The sequence below is a fragment of the Xyrauchen texanus genome, chromosome 3, assembly GCF_025860055.1.
Source record: "Xyrauchen texanus isolate HMW12.3.18 chromosome 3, RBS_HiC_50CHRs, whole genome shotgun sequence".
NCBI lineage: Eukaryota > Metazoa > Chordata > Actinopteri > Cypriniformes > Catostomidae > Xyrauchen > Xyrauchen texanus.
Genome location: NC_068278.1, coordinates 13,777,099 through 13,800,600, shown reverse-complemented (window position 1 = coordinate 13,800,600; position 23,502 = coordinate 13,777,099). Strand labels below are relative to the sequence as shown.

General features: G+C 37.8%; 1 protein-coding gene across 1 annotated transcript in view; it reads right to left on the bottom strand.

Moving 5' to 3' along the window:
- vps37d (VPS37D subunit of ESCRT-I) overlaps nucleotides 1-23,502 on the bottom strand; it is a 49,223-nt gene that overhangs the window by 9,923 nt on the left and 15,798 nt on the right. Inside the window, exon 2 of the mRNA XM_052107546.1 lies at nucleotides 21,367-21,538. Within this exon, the coding sequence (XP_051963506.1) occupies nucleotides 21,367-21,538 (172 nt within the window). The remainder of the gene's footprint in view (nucleotides 1-21,366; nucleotides 21,539-23,502) is intronic.

Sequence of the window (23,502 nt, the reverse complement as noted above, 5' to 3'; positions counted from 1 at the left end):
ACTATCTATTGTCTGACCTTTAAGTGAATCTATTTAAAATACCCTCATGGATGGAACAACCAAAAACAAGGCCTTTAATACAGTCCCTACATGGCTTGCTCTCTCAACATGAATAATCAAATGTGCACTATGTGTTTATGTGTATATGTACATTCAGCATCCGTGACTGCTGAGGCATGACAGAGTGAGTGAAGGAGTGACACGCCACATGCACGACCCCAGCAGCCCACACAATGCAACGGTAATGGAAGGCGACAGACTGTCAAACAAACACTTGGGGAGCAGCTGTGGGTGACTGGGGAGAAATAATGCAGATGGGCCGCAGGGCGCCACGCTCTATGGCGGGGAGTCTTCTGGAGCAGGCGATATGATCCCAGGCTTGAGGATCTCATGTTCAAAATGTCTTTTGGTGGCCATAGAGCAGAGGTCCCAACACTATTACAGTCACATGACAGATCGCAGGCCTTTGATTGAACTGGCCACATGAGACCAAAATAAAAACAAAGATATGATTTAGATGTGGTGTAGTGGGTAGTGCACAAGCTTCTGAGGTACACACATGCACTACATGTGCACTACTTCGAATCTGGTCTGCCTCATGCCCTGATTGCATTCCCACCATCTTTCTCTCTTACATTTATTTTACGCTTTCCAATATGGGTATGGGTTGTTTAGTGAGGTTGACATTTTTATTTAGATTTATTTTCAGTTTTTATGTTTTTAGTGTGCAAAACATACACACCACTCACACACACATGCACACAGAAAAATGAACTGGTGAGACTATAACACAGTAGGGCTGTCAAATTAAAATATTCATCGAATTTATGAAAAAAAAAAGGAACATTCGAATGCTGAAACTGTGTATTCGAATTTTGGATGTGTGCCAAGAACTGATGATGACCTCAGATCGATCATATTCTTGAGCTAAAAAAGGCTATACACAGTGCAACAAATACAGTTTAACAGAAATGATTTTAAAAGTTCTTTTTAATTAGACACAGCATCTAAAAAACAGCGCTCGTGCATGAGACTCTGAATAAACAAAAACAAAATGAAACAAAGACGTTCGTCTAGTGTGCGTTTACATACAAAAACTAATGGATGGTCGCAACAGCATTCAGTGTGAATTGCCCCTTACAGTTGGTGGAGGTACTTGACCATTGCGTCTTGTTCTCTTATAAGTGTTTCTCAGATTAATCAGTGGGTTTTTAAACGCTTTGTCAGGAAAGATGTTCAACTTGTAAATTCAATTCAATTCAATTTTATTTGTATAGCGCCATTCACAACACACATCGTTTCAAAGCAGCTTTACAGAAGATCAGCGTCTGAAATAAATGTCTTGAGATTCTCGAGTTTGGTTTCATTCTGTTGTTTCCATCTGTTTGAACAGACCCTGGCCTGGACTCATAGTCAGAGCCGCTTCACCACAGAGTTCAGCCGAATACCACTGCTGTCTGTGAATATTGCTACACTACAGACAACTGTACTGAATAAAAAACAAAGTGGTATTTCGATGTTATTATGAAGCATGAGTCTGGAGTAGTAGGAATCAGTGCAAGTGTAACACCATGTGAACTGTCTATTAAGGCATTTTCCACCCTCATTTTTCTGAATAAACATTTGAAAATATGGACAAATAAAAACTTTTTAATTACTTATTTTATGCGCATTATTTGAAAATGGAATGCTCTTTTTATAACAACCAGGAATGTTCTTTGCAATAATCTAACGGTGCTTTATGGTTTATTTATACAATGCGCCCCCTTGTGGGACAACGTCAATTTACAAATCGGCTGAATAATTTGAATATTATTCAAATTTTGCAAATATTTAAGGTAAAAATTTGAACTTAGTTTCTCTGCCCATTTGACGGCCCAATAAAACAGACAATTTTTTTATTTGTCAATTAAAACCAATGAATCAGCCACAATGATAAACAAACACACTCACATAGAGACACACACACACAGAGAGAAATAAATGGGTGAGACTAAAACAGCCAGGAGGCAGAACACACACACACACACACACACACACACACACAAATAAAGGTGTGCAGACTGTCTCCCAAGAGACATTAAAACAAGCATGGTGTGCAAAAAAATGCAAGAAATCCATCTGCAAGGTACATGCAATCACGGATGCATGAATGCATAATGCATAATTGTTTTACTTTTCTTATTTGTTTTTATTGTTTACTGTTTGTTCTTTTTTTATGCATTTATTGTTGTTCTTTATTACTTTTCACCTCACTGACTAGAAAATTTTACAAAATAAATGTTTACTATAGAAAGATTAAAATTGCACAATGTTTATTTTGATTCTTTTGTTTTACACTCTAATTGAATTTTCACAATTTTGCAGTTCATTCCTGTTAACTGCAAAAACTGACTTCAAATTAAATTTGAAATGCTAAACTTTGCCAAATAACAGTTTGATCATGTCCAAATATATATGCAAATGCATAAGTGTGATAAAATATAAAATTAGGTTACAATAAGCAATCAGACTACACAGTAGGTGGCTGCATAGAACACTGCAGCCACCTACTGGCTATTATTGTCACAACATGATTTTCAAGTCATGTTATTTATATTTTGTTCACCCGATGGCAGCAATCTGCCTCTAATATGTGTAAAGAAATTACATTTTCTTCATGTTTCAACTTGAAGTGTAAGTTTTACTGTACTAAAGTTTCATAAATTGGATTATTTGCATATGTAAATGAATGGTCAAATTGACCGTTACATATTTTATATGTAACATTACATAGAAATAAAATCCAAACAGCATAAAATCCCAAAAGATGCGCTGTTTTTTGAGAATCAAGCCACGAGCGTTACGCCTTTAAGACAATGTCCAGATAAAATGGTCCTAAATGTGTCTCAAGACTCCTGGATTGTTTTCCATTCTGTTGCACTCCGTTCTAGATGTTTTTGAACTCAAAAACATGTTTTATGCTGCACAAATTTCCAGTAGGTAAAGAAAACCTGAAATGAAACTACCTTAATACACGTTTCTGGTCTTATTGTGCACAATCCATCATCATATTTTATTCCAAATCAAAATGTATTTATAAATCAAGATGTTCTAAAACCTTGCTCTGTCTCTGTAACAATTTTTCACCTAGGTTCTACGAGCAGGAAAAATATACATTTACAAATGTAATTTTATGTTGATTTTAAAACAGCATATCAATAGGGAAAATACTACTAAAGAAACAAAGGCTGTAGCTATCAGTATTAGGGAAAGACAGCTGTGTTCACCTGAATTGAACTTCCGAGATCAAATCCACTGCCAAGATTTGCCTCCTTCTGTGAATGCACAATGGTAATTGATTGTATTGACTGACCACAACTGTTTTGTTCAAAACAAAATGTCTTGTAAGGCCTGAGTTTGGTATCCTGGTAGCATTTGTATGGGAAAAACAATTATTTTATTCTGTGGATGGGCAATTCTGCTCTGAGAACAATCTTTCTTCTCTGATTTATCAAACCAAAGGTGTACCTGTCAACTTCAATAAAGACTCATATGTGCACAGATTTATATTCACAATTTACGTCTTTGAATAACCTTGTTAGTATGCTATCGTATTTATTGTGGTTCTTGGGGGTATAAAACAACAGCATTAGTAAAATGAACAACAAATTACTACACACCTGATTAAATCATTTTTACATCTAAAAGTATTTACGTATACACTCACTGAACACTTTATTAGGAACACCTATATAGTACACCTACTATATATGAATCGTGCAGATACGGGTCAGGAGCTTCAGTTAATGTTCACATCAACCATCAGAATGGGGGGATTTGATCTCAGTGATTTTGACCGTGGCATGATTGTTGGTGCCAGACAGGCTGGTTTGAGTATTTCTGTAACTGCTGATCTCCTGGGATTTACACATACAACAGTCTCTAGAGTTTATTCAGAATGGTGCCAAAAACAAAAAACATTCAGTGAGTGGCAGTTCTGCAGATGGAAACACCTTGATAAGTAAGCGATGGAGAATAGCCAGACTGATTCAAGCTGACATAAAGGCTACAGTAACTCAGATAACCACTCTGTACAATTGTAGTGAGTAGAATAGCATCTCAGAATGCACAACAAGTCGAACCTTGAGGCAGATGGGCAACAAGAGCAGAAGACTACTTTATTAGGACCATAGTGTTCCTAATAATGTGCAAAGTGAGTGTGTATACGTTATACATTTTTCTAAAAATGGTTAAAATCATGTGCACTAACATGAGTTTTATTCATAAAGGTAGTCTAATTAAAGATTTACATGTTTTTACATGGAGCGGGTCACCCCATGGGGCCATGTTGATATCACATAATCAGCCAAACTCAATTCATTTCAGTAACCCCCCTGTCATTGGACAATTTTACTCATGGAATAAATTAATCAAGGCTGAAAATAAATAGCAGATTTCTACAAATGGCATTAATAATAGAAAACTAGTTTTTGTGCAATGCTATAACCACACCCATAGGTGTCAGTATCAAGTCCAAGACGACTGCCATATCGGTTAGCGCAACATAAACAAAAATTACTGTGTGAACCTTCAATTGATAAAAAACAAAAAACAGAAGAATTCAAGTTACAAAATTAACCCACAACACAGCAACATACACAGAAATGAAATCTATCTGAAAATGCTGCATTTCATTATACAACTAAATGCATCAAAAACAACACTTTTGAATGACATAAATTGCCAGTGTTAGTTAAGGATGGTGTGGTGAAGTGGCAACATGATCACACAGGAAATCGACAGCGTCCGAATGTTCGTGCACTCTGAAACCGACACCATTCTGCAGAATTATTGGCAAGTGGCATCCCCCATCAGACATTTTTGCATCAATTTAGGCATATTTACATTCCTCTCTAGCACTGATGATTGCATTAAGGAAACTATCCTGTAATAAGTGTATGACACACTGTATAAAAGTGTCAGCTGAATGGCTAATTACCACAATATATCGACAAAACACAAGAGCATTAACAGAAACACAACTTGCACAAAAACGTGTATTTGCACTTTCACAGTCTGTTGTATTTGATACACTATTTGCTTGGCAAAAAAAAAAAAAAAAAACATTTTGCATTGTATTGAAAATCAATTAAGTTATCTTGCATGAAAATGCCTCCAAGCAATGAGATATTAGCTGAAGATGGTGAATGATTAATTGAATATTAATCTTTCAGTGTAAATTCATTAGAAAAAATATTCAAGTCTTTATTAGTGAAATTAAGTTAGCACTCAAGACACTGTGGGCCAGTCATTTTTCAATGCATTGCACCATGTCAACACAACTCGTATGTTAATGGCTATGACTCATTAATATGCATGGAATAAAGTGCTATTTTCATGGGGAATTCTGTCAGCGTAAAGCCACCTTGAAATGTTTTGTTTGGGTTGTGGGCTTATGCGCTCTATAATCTCTTAACGTTCTAAGGATCCATCTAGCTAGTCTCCCAGCCTGGTCAAGCTGAGGTTTAGCTGGTTAAGTTGATTGCCCAGCTGGTCAAACAGCCTGACCAGATTACAAGTGCCCAAAACCATTCTGAAACCAGCAAATTACATATTTAACGTCAAATCTCATATCTTGTTTCTGTCGAGGGATTAGTGTGAACTACTGCAATAATGGAAGGCATATGATGAGAAGTTTGACAGGTGTTTGCAATAATTGATTCACATTTGATTATCCAACATTTATTCCACACCAAACAGTTTATTTCACAATGGCTTTATTTAACTGTTAGAAAAAAAAATCTAATTTACTTGATAGATGTGTGTGTATATACACAGGAAATAAATAAATAAAAAAATCGCAATGCTCTCTTCTCTGTAACTGCACGCACACGCACACACACACACACACACGCGCGCTCCCTCACTTCCTGTCAAAATAACAGAACGGTGGGTGTTCTTTTGTGGTCTTTGCAGAGAAATACCACTGACTGCTTTCCTGTCATCAGACATAAGAGCTTCAGAGAGCAACTGTGCATGATTGGCTTTGCACGCAAAAACCTCCACATCTCGTCTTCTCGTTCACACGTATAATGCCTCTCCTGGATGAATCCGCAGAAGTGACATCAAGTCCTTTGTTGAAGTGTCATTACGGGAACAGAATTAGAGGGGAAAGTGCACCAGCGCCCTTCTGAAGAATGCACTCATGGAGGGCTTTTGTTCAGGTTTTTCCTCAGGTCAAAATACACAATGTGAGAACACCAAACAAGCCTAAACACAGGGATGCAGGTGCCTGAGGTGACCTTTCTATGTAATTAAAAGGCTTGACAGCTAGGTCAAACACATGTTTTCTTCTGATAAAGCTAATCTCATCAAACACACTCAACATCACTACACCCCTTTAAACGAATAGCCTAGTTCATAAAAAAAATGTAATACACTGTCATCATTTACTTACACTAATGTTGTTCCAAACAGTACCTGCCCATTGTTTCAGCAGTCTTGGTTCTGGAACTATTTTTCTCATTCATTTTATCCAAAGGGATTTCATATAGTATTTCATAAAAGAGTTTATTTAAACATTTATAAAACCAACACAAATTTGAAGCAAAAAAGTATTTGATAATCTGACAAAAAGACAAAGGTACAAGAGTGTACACTGCATGCCCAATTATTAGGCAAGTGAGTATTCTGAGCTTATCATTATTTCCATGCACATTTTCCAACTCCAAACCATATAAACTTGAATGCTTATTGGATTCAATCATTTTCAGGTGGTATGTATTTGTGTAATGAAGGAGAGTGTGATGAAAGTGACTAACACCTTATATCAAGGTGTGCATAATTATTAGGCATTGTCATTACCTCAGGTAAAATTGGCCACAAAAGTGATATAACTGACACTGAAAGTCAAATATTGTTAAATGCCTTTCAGATGGATACAACACTCTTGAAATAGCTAAACTATTAAGGTGTCACCACCGGACAATCAAATAGTTAACTGGGGCGCAAAAAACGCATGGAGAAGAAAAGGTGCAAATGAACTGCAAAAGACTTCACATTGACTTAAGACTTAAACATGAAGCTACCAGGAACCCATTATCCTCCGATGCTAACATATTCCAGATCTGCAACCTACCTGCTGAGTGTCCAGAAATACAAGGTGTCAATTGCTCAGAGACATGGCCAAGGTCAAGAAAGCTGAAACACGACCACCACATATATTCACAAGTTAAAGCATCAAGATTGGGCAAAGAAATACATGAAGACAGATTTTTCAAAGGTTTTATGGACAGATGAAATGAGAGTGAATTTTGATGGACCAGATGGATGGGCCAGTAGCTGGATCACTAATGGACACAGGGCACCACTTCGAGTCAGGCGCTAGCAAGGTAGAGGAAGGATACTGGAATGGGCTGCAATCATTAAGGATGAAGATGAACTGAAACTCAACTCTCAAACCTATTGCCAGATTCTGGAAAGTACTTTCTTCAAGCAGAGGTACAGGAAGAAGTCCTCAGCATTCAAGAAGGAAGGGCTGGGCGATAAAACGATATCGATATATAATATCACAATAAAGAAAATCCACGATAAGCTTTTGAGGAATTTTCTATAGTTACTGCATCGCTAAAACACAAGCAGTTCGGCTTTTTCAGGCTGCGTTTCCACTGGGGCGGATGAAATCCGCTCAAAGGCGCTCACAGCGCTAGGAGAGAGCTTGCTCCGCACCGCTGCCAATCCTACGATCCACCTTGCGAGCATGACGCTCGGCTTTCATTGGAATGAATTGAAAACGCTCTCAACTTCGCTCACAACACGCCAGTGGTAACGTAGGGTCAGACTGGATGAACTTGCTAATGCTAGCTGCCTTGCTAAAGATTAGGCTACGTCGGACACCGGATTGATTGCATCCGCACCGCAAGACTTCATGTCAACAGTTGCGCCCTCTCATCGTCTCTACTGAAGAGCGCGGCAGAACAACAGTGATGTGGACAACAGCTCTGATCTTTCTGCACTGTAATCTTGAATATTGTTCTCTAGCAACAAACATGCATCATTTCTGCCCTGTCCTGCTCCGCATGCGTTGCCTCTTTTCCCTGCATGTGTGTAGACATGAAGCGCTGCATGACTAAACATGGTTTCAAAACACCTTTTAGACCAAAACGTTTTTCCCTTCTAAATGTATCTTTATTAATCAGCATGTTACGAGCCTTTAATAATAAACAAATCGAATAAACAAATCGATTTCTGTTCTAATTTTGTGAAAATTAATTAGATGTCTGGAATGGATGAGGAAAGACTAAAATTACTAGTTGGTAGACTAGTCTCTCACTTTAATGAAAATATACAAATGTTTTTTACATTTTTTTAAAAACGTTTTCTACATTTTCTCTCGGGACACCCCTGAACCCACATTCAGCATCATTCCACAGTCCCAAGGGCTTCTATGCCCCATACTTGGGTATCTGAATCTAAAGAAATATAAAAAATATTTCATTTTAATGTAAAAATATTCCAACAAATACTAGACTGCTGTCACTATGCTTCAGAACAAACAGATGATCTTTTAACATTCATTTTCAATTGATAAACGGCAAAAGACGGTAAAATTAGTAAAAGATCCTGCAGGCCCCACTGCTTTGGCCATCTCTGGACCCCCTGTGCAGTTTTGTAGAGACTATTTTAACTGTTTTGAATAATTTTTTTCTTATTTTCTTCCATCAACTTTGAAATAAAAACAAGAAAATGCAATGTATAAATGTATATAGTGATAAATATCGATATCGAACAATATGAAAAATGTTGGCCAATTTTGGCCATATCGCCCAGCCCTACAAGAAGGCTATGATCTTTTTTCAGGACAATGCTCCATCACAGGCATCCAAGTAGTCCACTGCTTGGCTAGCCAGTAAGGGCCTCAAAGATGCCCAAATAATGACTTGGCCCCCTACCTCACCTGACTTAAATCCTACTGAGAACTTGTGGGCCCTTCTCAAACATGAGATTTAGTGGAGTGGTGGTGGCGTAGTGGTCTAAAGCACATAACTGGTTTGCAGAAGAATATAAATAGAGTGAGGGAAGAAAATACACCTCTTTTGCTTTGATTCTCTGTTTAGTGCATCTTTCTCTTTAGCATCAGGGGTAGTGTAGTTCTTCACCACAAATTCCACTATTAAACACTATTTGTTTTTATATGAAGTTGAAATAACATGTATACAGTACGTACAATCAATGAACAACCTCGGAGCTCATGGAAGGTCTGTGTCTGTATTTAAAGGTTTATAATTTATCCTTAAAAATCAGTTTGCCTATAGAGAAAACGAATGGGATTTTTACTTCCGGAACCTAGACTATTGCCTTTTTCTGGGCAGATGAGCTCCAAATATGATAAAAAGATCACAATTAAAGTATAGTAACCCATAAGACTTTCTGATTCTATACGATAGGTTTGTGTGATGAACAGACCAAAATTTTAATTATTCTATTCTTTAAATGTATGGCCATTAAATGGCTCATTGCATAAATAGAGCAATCTGCATAAGCTATAAACATATTTTCCTAATATTAAGCGAACTGTTTTATTTTCCTCCCTTTCAATCATAATGAGCTTAAGCCCATGTGAATGTCAAACACAGCAATTTTGAAATAATGTATCGCATAGATTTTTTTCTAAGGGCTTTTGGCCTAGAGCTCCCAGTATGGGACAGATTCTCAGGACACTGATTTCAAAAAGCTTGTGAGAGGCCCCACTGAGTGATTGAGCCTGCATATGTATGGTAGCTCAATGGCCTCAATACAACTTTGATAACTGCCCCCTCCATTGAAACACCAGCAGATCCACTTCACATCCTGTTCATTACCAACTCTTCCATCAGTGAGAACCAAAACGCACTCGCACAAAGTCTTTAGATTCCCAAGTCTGCCCTTTGGCCATGTGATTTACAGGAAACTTCGAGACAAAGATGCCCTTTTCAAGATCGCATTGATGTTGGCTTGGCCCCCTCTGGAGGGGATTGCTTTTCTGTAAGGGGTGGAGTAGTTGACAACCAGTTTGGTGAGAGTTCTGCGGGTATGCGTTGAGAGGTCAACGATGGGTTTTGCATGTCAAAGGTTAACAGTTTGGACCTTGAGCAAACAGTGTTGTTACACTAAGGTTAACAATAAAGGTACTTGTGGTGCTCTTTGCTTTTGAAGCAGGAGGGATAGTGTATCACATACCAGTGTCGTGTCACTCTTCAGAAGAAATACAGGGCCAAGAATGTGCCGTTGGCCACATGTGAGGGGGAAAAAATGAAGGAACGTTAAATAATGTTGACTCATGCAGTTGGCGGGCGCATTAGTAGCAAATGAGGCTAACTGAGTGAGAGTGGAACTGCAGTACATTGTGGTGTAGGGACTTGCATTAAATCACCTTCGAAGCTAGACTGAATTCCCACCAAGAAACTAGTACTACACCCTCTAGAGCCAAATTTCTCTCTTAAATGAACAATACTCTCAAAAATGGAAATTCTTCATTATTTACTCACCTTCATATTGCTGCAAACCCAAATTATATTTATTCTTTTGAAAAAATATGCATCCTGCACTATCCCATATAATGAAAGTGAAAAAAGCACCATAACATATCATAAAATTGGCCCATATAACTGTGTGCGGTCTTCTGATGCTATACATTGATATCAAACTCGATGTAGCATGTTTAATGACGGCACTTTTTAATTGAGAGCTACAGCGAAGAAAAGATTTTCAATGAAGAATGACTATCAGCTATCATATAGCTTTAGAAGATTTTGAATATAGCACACAAGTCTACCTGAGTACTTTTAAGCTATTCTCATGGTGCTTTTCTGTCATCTTGGAGCATGACAGACCAAGTTCCATTCAAATTCATTATATGGAAAAGAGTGACCAGGATATTATTCAAAAGTGCACCTTTTGTGCTCAACAGAAGAATAAAACCACAACATGAGGGTGAGTAAATTACAGAATTTAAATTTTTGGGTGAACAATTGCTTTAGCGTCTGTCATGTCGCTATTACATCTCATTACGCAATAACTCACAAGCCTCCAAGCAAGAATTCCAGCCTCAGCTGATGAAGCAATCTAACTATTATTCATTCTTTCTTTGTGCTCTAGTAGAATGAGAATCAGATGTTTTGTGTTGGGGGAACGATCTCTCTCCCACCCATCCAGCAATAGCCTGCAGCTGGAGACACGGGTGGATGTATGCAACGTGGTGACAGGAAGGTGAATATTCCACCCTCCTTCCGTCGTTGGCCAGCAGCTGTGAGAGAGAGATCAAGAAAAAAAAAAAAAGAGCGTTTCGTTCTGTAAAACAGTGTTTCTCAAGACCCCATTTTCCATCTAATTGGTAATGGTTCTTGTGCCACAGCCCAAGTTGGACCAAATTCAACCACCCATCAAAGTCCTATCCCCTTTGGGCCCCAAAACGATTCCACAGAACTATTTTTTGTATTCTATTAGAAACCCTGCAATATCGATTTTGAATGTGTCATCTAAACCATCAAAATACATCAGCTAATGTCTTTTAAATTATATCATGATATAACCAAAGCTACAGATTCCAACAGCACACGTACATCTCCGATATGTCTGTCTTAGGAATTTTTCATCTGGAAAGCATCACAATATAATTAACATCTGCTAAACATCTTAAAAAGATCAGATTAACAAACATTCTAAAACATAAATGTCTCAAAGACGTGCTGAATGTCTTATTGAAATCCTTATTGAAGATGAGCAAACAACGTAAAAATACATCTTCAAGATAAAACACACACATCAAATAGACATTTGGTGTTTTCAGTTAGCTTGTAGATAGCAAGCTAACCAATTAGCCTGCTGGCTAAGCATGCCACTAACCGGTCAGTTAGGCTAATCTGGTAGCGGTATGGTAAGATATCAGGCTGATATCTTATCTAGTGGCATGCTTAGCCAGCAGGCTAATTGGTTAGCCGGTTAGTGGCATGCTTAGCCAGCAGGCTGATTGGTTATCTTGTGCAAGCTAACCAATTAGCCTGCTGGCTAAGCATGCCACTAACCGGTCAGCCTGATATCTTACCATACCGCTACAAGGTTAGCCTAATACCTTACCCTAACGTTAACTGATTAGCCTGATACCTTCACACGTACAAATCCAAGATGTCTGTTTTAGATCTTTTCATCTGGAAAGCATAGCAATCTAAGTAACATCTGCTAAACATCTTAAAAAATATCAGATTTACAAACATTCTATATCATAAACATCTTAAAGACATCTGCTGAATGACTTACTGACATCTGTCTTATAGACGTACTGCAGATGAACAAACAACATAATAAATACGTCTTCCAGATGTAAACACTCGGGCTGCATATATCGACTAATATAGAGATTATTAGACAGATTATTTGACTAATCATTTGATTATTGCTACGATTAATCATTAACTCTTAACCGATTATTCAGCTTGTGCCTAGACTTAAAAGGTTGTATTAGACGTGCAATAAAGAGTACCAAAATCATCTTTTAAAAATATCTCTAAATAACATTCACTGAAGTCCAAGGAAAAAGAAATATTATGTTTAATTCAGTAAAAATTCACTGAAAAAAAAATATATTGTAATCACGAGTTTTTGTCTTGTTTTCCACATATTCTCTAAAAGCAAGTCTAAATATCTTATATGTTGCTTCTCAGGTAAATGTATCTTTTAAGTATGCTGTTTTTAGATATTTTAAAATATTTAAATATTAAATATTGTATTCGACATTCTCCAATAACAATCTTTCCTTCTGCAGTATAGCCACGAATGTAAATGTACGTTGTTTTAAAGGAGTTTTAGACATTATTTTTGCAAAACAAGCCAAAAAAGACTGATCAAAAACTCTGTTGCAGTGTATAATGGGCCAAGACTACACTCTCACTTTATTTTCACTTCGATCCATCTTTAACTCACAAAAACAAACTCAATCTTCTTAATAGAGCTGCGTCAATTTACTCGTCAAATCTCCAATTTACTGCACAATAACATACACGTGTGACACATAGGCAACAGTATATTATGATTCAATACGTCACATTATTAATCTAGCTATAGTAAACGCGCATGAGGGACGGTGTCCCCGCGCCAGAGGGTGCCTCAGTCAGGTGCAGTTTCAATCACTCCCCCTTCACGCGAATAATAGACGTGGCTCTGACCGCACAGAGAAATGCCATTTATGTAGTTTGCTTATGATGCACTTCCTTATTATTTGAACTGTAATAAAGGATGCATTAAAGATATAATGCCAGGTTGTTTGCTTTTTAGATGCTCTGACATGCAGGTTTTGCTGAAGTGGAATGCCAGATCCAGCTCTGCTTTATTTCACGATGACAGTGCTTCTGTTTTTGCATTTTTCATTATAATTCCATTATGTTTTGTAATCTACATCACCTGAAGCTGTTTGGAAAGTTTAGAGTTCATCCAGACATGTGTTTTCTTCCTCTCCTCAGTCAGATGTGAGCTGCTGTGCTCCTCTCTCGCGTCATCTTTAGAGTTTCATATGATCTCATGTTACGTTAAATGAGATCAAACGACTATTCGACAATGAACATTTTTGTAGCCAATTTTTTGTTGTCGACTTTGTCGATAACGTTGACTAATCATTTCAGCCCTAGTAAACACACATATCAAAAAGACGTCTAAGTGATATATGTGTGCTATCAGGGTTACCATTACATTACAGGGTTAGGATTGAGAACATATTTTAACATACAAAACAATTACAAGGTTGTAGAAAAATAAATTAGCTTTTTATTTTTTGAAAACACTGCTTGGTGAGCCCTCTCGGCCTCTGACATTCGCAGTTTCTGGGCTCCTAGTTTTCCCAACCAAGTCCACCTTTTCTGCAGTGGAAATGGTTCCAGATTATGTAAAAATTTTACATTTCAGGCACCAAATAGAGTACCCAAAAGAAGCTCTGACAGCCAGTGAAATCACTTTGGGGTCCAAGGGGAATGATTTTGACTGGGGGTAGGATTTAGCATGACACAGGCATGCTGTCAGTGGAAAAGGGGCTTGAGTGGAACATTGCCCATGTGTGGATGGGGACTTCCTGTACAAGGAGAAAACAGCTCTGTCAGAACGTGTAAGCAGACTAGCAGACTTCCTCCACTGATCTTTTGTTACTCTGTAGGACACTGAAGGAAGCCCGCTGTCTCCTCCTCCTCTCTGCCTGCTCACGACTGATCAATATCCTGCTGGCATTTCACTCCAGAGACTTTGTCATCTATCTGCCTCAGACTTTGGTTCCCAGACTCCACTGGGCTCTTGGGTGAGGGGCAGGACTGTGTTGAGACTTTTTAACTATCATATGAATCTCTGCCTTTTCTTTAAGTGGCACTGGAGGTGGGGTCACAAACAAAAGCCCTTTCAAAAGGATCTGCATCACCAGTTACACTGCACAATGGTGAGGAGGGGCCAAAAAAGTCAACAAATAATTCATATCGGCCTCTTTGGTCTGAGTGTTGGAATGTGGGCCCTAGAGTATAGGTGGGTCAACGTTGTGGGCTACCGCTGAAATATACAGCCTTACCGTACATGAATTGATGACTGATCATGATTGATCTCATACAATTCGTACAAACCTACATTCTTATGCCTCCAGCACAGAGTGTGGACAGACCAAACAGGCATGAGACATGGAAGCGTGATGGTAGAATTGCGAGTGAAAGACTCTTGAATTCATCTGCTTCTGAGGTCCCAGCAGGGTAACTCCATTTAACTCAATTTTTCCCAGCAAACATCAGTGTACACAACAGTAACTTGTTGTTTGACTTGGCCTTGAGGAGCATAAACAAAGCTGCATCTCTCAAAGAAGCTTATACGTGTCTAAACACATAGAATGATACACCTAAAAGTTTTAAAATGTTGAAATAGAAAAATAAATGAAATCGTGAAATAAATGAAATAAAAATATATAAATAAAAGTGAGGAAAAATATTCAGGTTGAAATTTAAGCTGGGCATGTTTGGCAAAGTAACAGCTAATGCAAACCTCAGTTAAAGTGGTAATACTTTACAATAAGGTTATATTCGTTAGCAATTAATGCAACAATTAGCATGTACTAAAAAATTAGCAATACTTTTACAGCATTTGTTAATCTTTGTTAATGTACATTTCTACCAATACATTAACCTTAAAAAAATCCCCCCACCCCCCTTGTAAGACAGGTCCCTCAAAACAAACAGATGTATTTTCATAGTGCCACAGTGACACAGTGTTTATGGTTTTCCAGAAAATTAACCTATGAATGGCTTACTTACAGTAAGTCTCTACATATAAATATGGGATAGGACAAAGTATTTTAACACTGAAATTTACACACTTAAGCTTTAATACATTTTACAAAACATTTACGTGTTAACGCGAGACTAGTGTGGTAGAATCTCATAACAACCTCGTTAATAAGTTAGCCAATAATGATTTACGTCATGACCTTGTAAATCTGTTAAACCTTGTAACTTGCGGAGTATATTTTGCATGAAAGCACAATTTATATGGAAACAACTTAGCTCACCTAACCCATTAACAGGACATCCATCCACCTAGAAAAGTAGTCTCACCTCATAGCTCAACTTCACAGCTCAAACAACAGAGAATTTTTTTTCAAACAAAATACGAATTTCACATTTCTGCTTTAAGACTCTTCAGTATGATTGCCCCATAGACTTCCATTGTATCTGAATTATTGTAAACATGTTTTATTTGTTTTTACACTGAGAAATTTGCTATTTTCTTCTAAATAAATTTCCCTTCGTTCAATAAAGATTCAGAATGCCTTGACTATTTAAACATCTCAGTGAGTCAGTGTTCAAATCTTTACCACATTTTTATGGACTCTGACACCTCATATAAATATAACAATATAAATATAACAGAAAATAATAAACAAATGATTTCTAAACCAAAAGCTCTTAGTCCTACAAGCTGCTAATCAACATGCCTTGTCAGCAGGCCAATAAAAATGATGGAGCGTGAGAAACTGTCAAGCTGAGTTTTCAGCCAAGAGAGTCAGACGTGGAAGAACACAATAATATTTCTCTCATTCTGGCCATGCTGAGTAAAAAGAAACTTTCTTCAAACCCATGAGGAACTGTTTGGGAAGTGAAACCAGAGCACCTTAACTTGGTCTGGTACAGATGAGGCCAGTTATTCCTGGCTGGTGTTGAAAAGAGGTGGGGGAGACAGGTGGGGACCTTGTGACCCCAGACTACCCTTTGGGACCTGTCCGCTCCACTCCACCCTGGGGGGGGCAATGGAGGGTAAACCTGCTCTGGAGTGATCGCTAAATGTATCAACAATCCAGGTATAGGTCAGTCACCACGTCAACTACTGCTGCGTTGAATAATTGAGGAGCTCCGGACGTCAGGGTGTGTTATTATGGAACAATGTTGCCTAGTGATATTGAAATATTACCACCAGAAGTCCACGACAGGAGTGTCCAAATGCTATACTTAATCTGCTCAGTCAACAGCCAAAAACAGCCAACTATATCCATGCGGCGTCTCATCAGGGATTAGTGTCCCATTTTAAAAAAATTCTAATATCACTTTAATATGTGAAGGAGTTAAAAATAATTTTTTGCCCTGGAAGACATTATGATTTGGCACATTTGGGTTGTGCTCAATGCTTATATCTTTCAGCACAAACATTTAAAATGACACCTATCTGCATTTGAAGTCAGAAGTTAACAAACAACTTAGCCAAACTCATTTAAATTCAGTTTTTCACAAGACCTGAAATTTAATTGTAGAAAACAATTGTCTGTCTTAGGTCAGTTATGATCAATATTCAAAGAATGTGAAATGTCAGGATAATAGTAGAGAGAATTATTTATTCCAACTTTTATTTCTTTCATCACATTCCCAGTGGGTCAGAAGTTTACATACACTTTGTTAGTATTTGGTAGCATTGCCTTTAAATTGTTTAACTTGGGTCAAAGTTTTGGGTGTCCTTCCACAAGATTCTCAAAATAAGTTGCTGGAATTTTGGCCTCAGTGTAACTGAGTCAGGTTTGTAGGCCTCCTTGCTCACACATGGTTTTTCCGTTCTGCCCACAAATATTCTATCGGATTGAGGTCAGGGCTTTGTGATGGCCACTCCAATACCTTAACTTTGTTGTCCTTAAGCCATTTTACCACAACTTTGGAGGTATACTTGGGGTCAATGTCCATTTGGAAGACCCATTCATTACCAAGCTTTAACTTCATGGCTGATGTCTTGAGATTTTTCTTCAATATATCCTTATAATTTTCCTTCCTCATGATGGCAATCTATTTTGCGAAGTGAACCAGTCCATCCTGCAGCAAAGCACACCCAAAACATGATGCTGCCACCTCCATGCTTCATGGTTGGGATGGTGTTCTTCGGCTTGCAAACATCACCCTTTTTGCTCCAAACATATCAATGGTCCATATGGCCAAACAGTAACATTTTTGTTTCATCAGACCAGAGGATATTTCTCCAAAAAGTAAGATATTTGTCCCCATGTGCACTTGCAAACTGTAGTCTGGCTTTTTTATGGCAGTTTTGGAGCAGTGGATTCTTCCTTGCTGAGCAGTCTTTCAGGTTATGTTGATATAGGACTTGTTTTACTGTAGATATAGATACTTGTCTACCCGTTTCCTCCAGCATCTTCACAAGGTCCTTTGCTGTTGTTCTGGGATTGATTTGCACTTTTCGCACCAAACTACGTTCATCTCTAGGAGACAGAATGTGTCTCTTTCCTGAGTAGTATGATGGCTGTGTGGTCTCATGGTATTTATAATTGTGTATGCACTCTTGCTTGAGTGATATTGCTTAAATATGTATGTATATATATATATATATATATATATATATATATACATACATATACATATATATATATATATATATATATATATATATATACATATACATTATATATATATATATATATATATATATATATATATATATATATATATATATATATATATATATATATATATACACACACACACATTTGTACAATATACAAATCTGTTATATTCAGAAGCAAGGGAATGTGTGGCAGAAGAGGTGTGGTATTTTGGATAAATATAAATAGACTAAGCTGTGTACTGCACATTAATTATTGCCCAATGGGGCAGTTTTAACTGTTCATGAGTTGGATAGCCTGAGGGAAAAAACAGTTCCTGTGCCTGACGGTTCTGGAGCTCTGTAGTGCCTGCCAGAAGGCAACAGTTCAAAAAGGTAGTGGGCAGGGTGAGTGGGGTCTACAGGGATTTTTCCAGCCTTTTTCCGAACTCTGGAAGTGTATAGTTCTTGAAGGGAGGGCAGGGGCAACCAATAATCCTCTCAGCAGTCCGAACTGTTCTTTGTGGTCTTCTGTTATCCGATTACATAGCTGCACCAAACCAGACAGTTATTGAAGTTGTAGAGGACAGACTCAATGACTGCTGAGTAGAGCTGTATCAGCAGCGCCAGTGGCAGGTTGAACTTGCTCAACTGGTGAAAGAAGTACAACATCTGCTGGGCCTTTTTAACAATGGAGACAATAACTATGTTTCCATCTAAGGATTTTTGGTGAAAAAAGTTTTAGCGCATCAAAATAAAGCTGATGGAAATGCAATATATAATATATTTCCGTTTAACTCTAGCACATAAACTCTATGTCGATACTTCAAATGTTGTGAAAAACTGGTTTGGAAGCACTTTTTGTCGAGAAAATTGACATACACAATAATGTAGTGTCACGTGACTCAATTTACCCCAATTGTTAGCCAGTGTTAATCATGACGACTAGGTATATATCCTTGACAGCCAATTTATTGTGCGTGATTATGGATTGATCTTAACAGCATACCTGCACAGATCCGATGTTGCAAACACATCTGCATCATGACACTACATATTTCGGTGCACAAAGATGCTTTAAATTAAAAATAAATACACAATAATAGGAGAAAAACAACAGTGTGCTTTTTTGGAACACTAACATATAACCCAGTTCTATTAAATTATTGTTTAACTTAGGCCTACTTTTGAAAAAATGCTGGCAAAATTCCCTGTATTACATTAAATAAATTACCAAACTAATAAAGCATTAAATAAAAAAAAATTATTACCAAATGAAAAAAATATATATAATTTTAGACCTATATATGCCTTTTCTTTACACAAACCTAAATTAGCTTTACCCTTTTTTGTAGATAAAAAAAAAGTCGTCTGAATGACATTCTCAGAATATTCTAGACCTTTTTCCAAGACTGGATAAAAGTATTTGTCCAATGCTGAGTCACACATATACATATCGATGGATGTTCCTTATACTAAGACAGAAAGATTCCCCCACTACTTGGTGTAGGCTGCTAGCTTGAACAGGGCCATGATGATTTTCTTTCGGACCGAACCGGTGGCCACCTGCAATAGGCGCAAACTCAGGACCAATATTACAGTCCTATCAGAAGGGTAACGGCTCCCTTTTGATCGCAATTCGTCCTCTGATTGCATTTATTTGTGAAATTAAAATGGAAGTTACATTTGTGAAATTAAAATTTGTAGAAAAAAAAAATTCATCAATTAATCATCTCAATACTCTCCCCATTTTACCAAAATTTCAGAGGAAAAAAATTAGGGACATCTGGGAGGTGAATTACCGATAAACACATTTCTGTATGGAAACGGCTTAAGGCAGATTTCTTTTGCGATAAACCAAAACTTATGCGACAAATATGCAGGATATAATGCAGTCCCATATTGACTTGCATCATCTACAGACCTGCTTGGTCTTTCCTAGTCTTTTGTTTCCGAAAGACCCTGCACACATCCTCCTCAAAGACCATAAGTGCAGATTGAGTAGCAGTAGGGCGAGGAGGGGAGTTCCAGGAAATGTTGGTGTGTGTGTGTAAAGTGAAGATCAGAGCGAAGGAGGGGTGTGAGACTGGGCTTTTCAAACCTGCAGTAAAATGCATTCAGTTCATCAGCCATTAGTTGACTCTCTACAGAGCCAGGGGAGGTGTCTTATACTTGTGATTCTTTTCAGGCCTTTCCACACAGATGCAGGATCGTTGGCTGAAAACAGTTTTTTCAGCTTTTCAGAGTAGTTTTTTTTAGCCACTCTGATTTCCTTAGTGTGCTCCTGGCCTGGTTGTACAATATTTTATCCCCACTTCTGTAAGCATCCTCTTTGGCATGACAAAGCTGTCTGAGTTGTCCTGTAAACCATGTTTTATCGTTATTGAATAATATAAATGTCCTAGTAGGGATGCACATATCTTCACAGAAACTGATATATGATGTAACAGTATCAGTGAGCTCATCCAGGTCTGTGGCTGGAGCTTCATAAACACTACAAATCAGTGCAGTCAAACAGGCTTGTAGTTCCAGATCTGCTTCATTAGTTCATCTCTTTACAGTTCTTAATACAGGCTTAGCTGATTTTGGTTTCTGCATGTAAGTCGGGAGAAGATAAACCAGAGAGAGTCCTAAAGCTACACGTGGGACAGAACGATATGCATCCTTTACAGTGGTGTAGCAGTGCAGTGGTCCAGTATATTTCTGTCTCTGGTGGGGCATGTAATGTGTTGTTTGTATTTTGGCAGTTCACGTGTGAGGTTAGCTTCTAAATTAGGACAGCACATCTTCTTCAATGCTGTTACATCTATACACCAAGCATGTTCCACTGCCTCTCATTTTCCTGATCATGATCTGCTCTGAACCGCTGGAAGCCTGGCAGATGAAACTCACTGTCCGGGATGGCTTCATTCATTCATTAACAGCGGAGTTAGAAGACTCCTTATTTGTTTGAGTGAGCAGAAGCAGTTTGTCAATTTTTTTGGTGAGAGAGTGTGCATTTGCCAGATAAATACTCGTCAGTGGAGTCTTAAAGCCATGTTGACGAAGCTTCACAAGTACGCCAGCTCCCTGCCTTGCGTGCGTCTTTTGTATCGCTTGTAGAGCACCACTGCGCCTCCAACTAAAATGTCTAATAAAACGTCTGAATAATCAAACACTGGTAAAACTGATTGGGAAAGAGTGACCAAAAAAATATGTCAAACAAACAAATGTAACAAAAACGATAAATAGCTCCATACCGAAGCAGCCATCTGTGGCACAGAATGAACTGATGTACCGATGAATATATAAAACCGATATATCGGTCTATCTCTATTTTGGACACCATTGATTTGGATTGTATGGACAAAAACAAATCATAAAATCCTTCAAAAAATCTTTGTGTTTCACAAAAGAATGGGTATTTGCAAACCATGAGAGTGATGATCCATGTGTTAGGATTGATAAAATTCTTAATTTGCATTCACAGAATCACTCGCAATAGGACCAATGTTTATTCGCTTGAGGAAAACCTCCACTCACCAATTCGGCTTTGCTTTTCCCTGCAGGCAGTGGACAGCTTTGCCAGCTTCTCGTACTTTGCAGCCAATTGGAGCTTGCCATTCTGGAGGTGCGGGCGGTGTGACAGGCTCTCTTCAGCAAGACTACGATTGGTCACTAACAACATTTCTCTGTCCAGCTGTAGCTCCTGGAACTGAACACAAATGCCCAGTTATTTGCAACAACTCAAGAAAAGAAAGGAACAAAGCTCTAAACAATTCACCAATCAAACTCAAAGCATGGACACAAAGATTGGAGATGAAAGGTAAATTAGATACAGCAACCAACAGAAAAGAGATGATCATCTTTACAAAAGCCATTTCAAAACACTGATGAACATATTCTAGTAAATGACGAGAAACTCTTAAAGTCCATTTCTTACATACTTTGGTTGATTCACTTTTGTATCTAAGATATTCAAACCTTTTCTTCTTTTTATTGATTCACTCGTATTGTATGCATGTTGAGGGAGCGTGATTCACCAATCTGGGGTTTTATTAAACTTAATAGGAGCAGACAAACTTTATATTCCACATACTTCTGCGCAGAAGCCGTTATGAATACAGCTCCTCAAGCCAGGCATCAAGGTCAAACCACAGGAGGCAGGAATGCAAGAACACAGAGAACTCTAATTCTAATTTATGACTTATGAGCCGTTCAGACAGAGTGTGAATAATGCAACTCAATACATCAAATTCCTAATGGGTCATATGAGGCAACAGTATTACAGTACACCAGGCATAGAATCCATAAGGCAAGAAAGGAAACTACGAGAGAGAAAAAATATCTTCCAGATTTATATAAATGTGACTGAGTGCTGGGTTGGGTATGGTTTGGGAATTGGCCCATACCTGGTCTAAGTATTAGATTGAGTTGGCACAGGCTACATTCACAGAATACAGTCCTGTTAATGGGTGTTCACACCGAACATGTTTTTGTTGCACTGTTTTTCAATTATTTTTCTACATACACTGGCACTAGATGGATGTCTTTGACCTTTGTGCAACCTCTAGTGATAAAGCGAAGCATTTTTTAGACACTTCAACTTTTAAAAACTACAGCATTCTGTAATATTAGTTGTGCTGCATCTTGATTTTTAGCAAACAAACGTGTTGGTCTGAACGGATCTTTAGGAGTGCTAAAAATAGAATATTGTTATGTTCACATACAAAGTTTGAGGGACAACCAAAATCTATAAACAAAGTGACTCCCTTACATTTTCAGAAGAAAAGCATTTAAAGTCACAGTCAATTATTGTGGTTTGATGGTTGAATTCACTCCTTGATTAGACATGGTTTAGTAAATAATGTTGTGTCAATTGTGATAAGACTTTCCAGTCCTATGGAACCATCTCAAATGTCACCAAACTGTGTAAACCGTGTTTCGCCTAATCAATCTTAAAGGAGTATTCATTACAAGTTCAATTAAAAGCATTTGTGTCATAATGGTTCCCACAAATTCCCACAAAAAATAACTTTAAACTTTTAAAGTCACAGTGAGGCACTTACAATGGAAGTGAATGGGGACAATTTTTGGAGGGTTTAAAAAGGCAGAAATGTGAAACTCATGTGTTATTTGAGCTGTATAGTTGTTTAATTCATTGTTTTTACAGTCGTTTCTCAGGGATAATGTAGTCATTGGCAACAACTTTACACTGAAAAGGTTAGTAAGAGATTTACACATATATTGTTTAAGTGTTGTGTCTATACTTTTGAAACGGTGCGTATTTTAACATTAATTAAACCCCATTCCCTTCCATTGTAAGTGCCTCACTGTAACCCAGATTAGGCTGGTTTTGGATGTGTTTCTCAAGAGGCATTTACATTTAAAAACTGTGCATCAGAATGAAACAGATGCGTTTTTAAAAGTTGGACTATTTCGAACATGACACACCATCTTAAAAATACAATGCTCGTGGTGGGATGCTCAGAAAACAGCATTCAGTGTGACATAATGAATGGCCAAAGAAGTCTGTCTGAATTTGTATAGATCTATTCAGACCATACTCATTTATAAAAGGCTAGATGTGGTATAAAAAATTTTTTACATTTCCGTGGAAACTGCCCAACAGCTAAAGCACAGCACGCTGTTAGCATGATAATTAAAGCATTGCGTTAA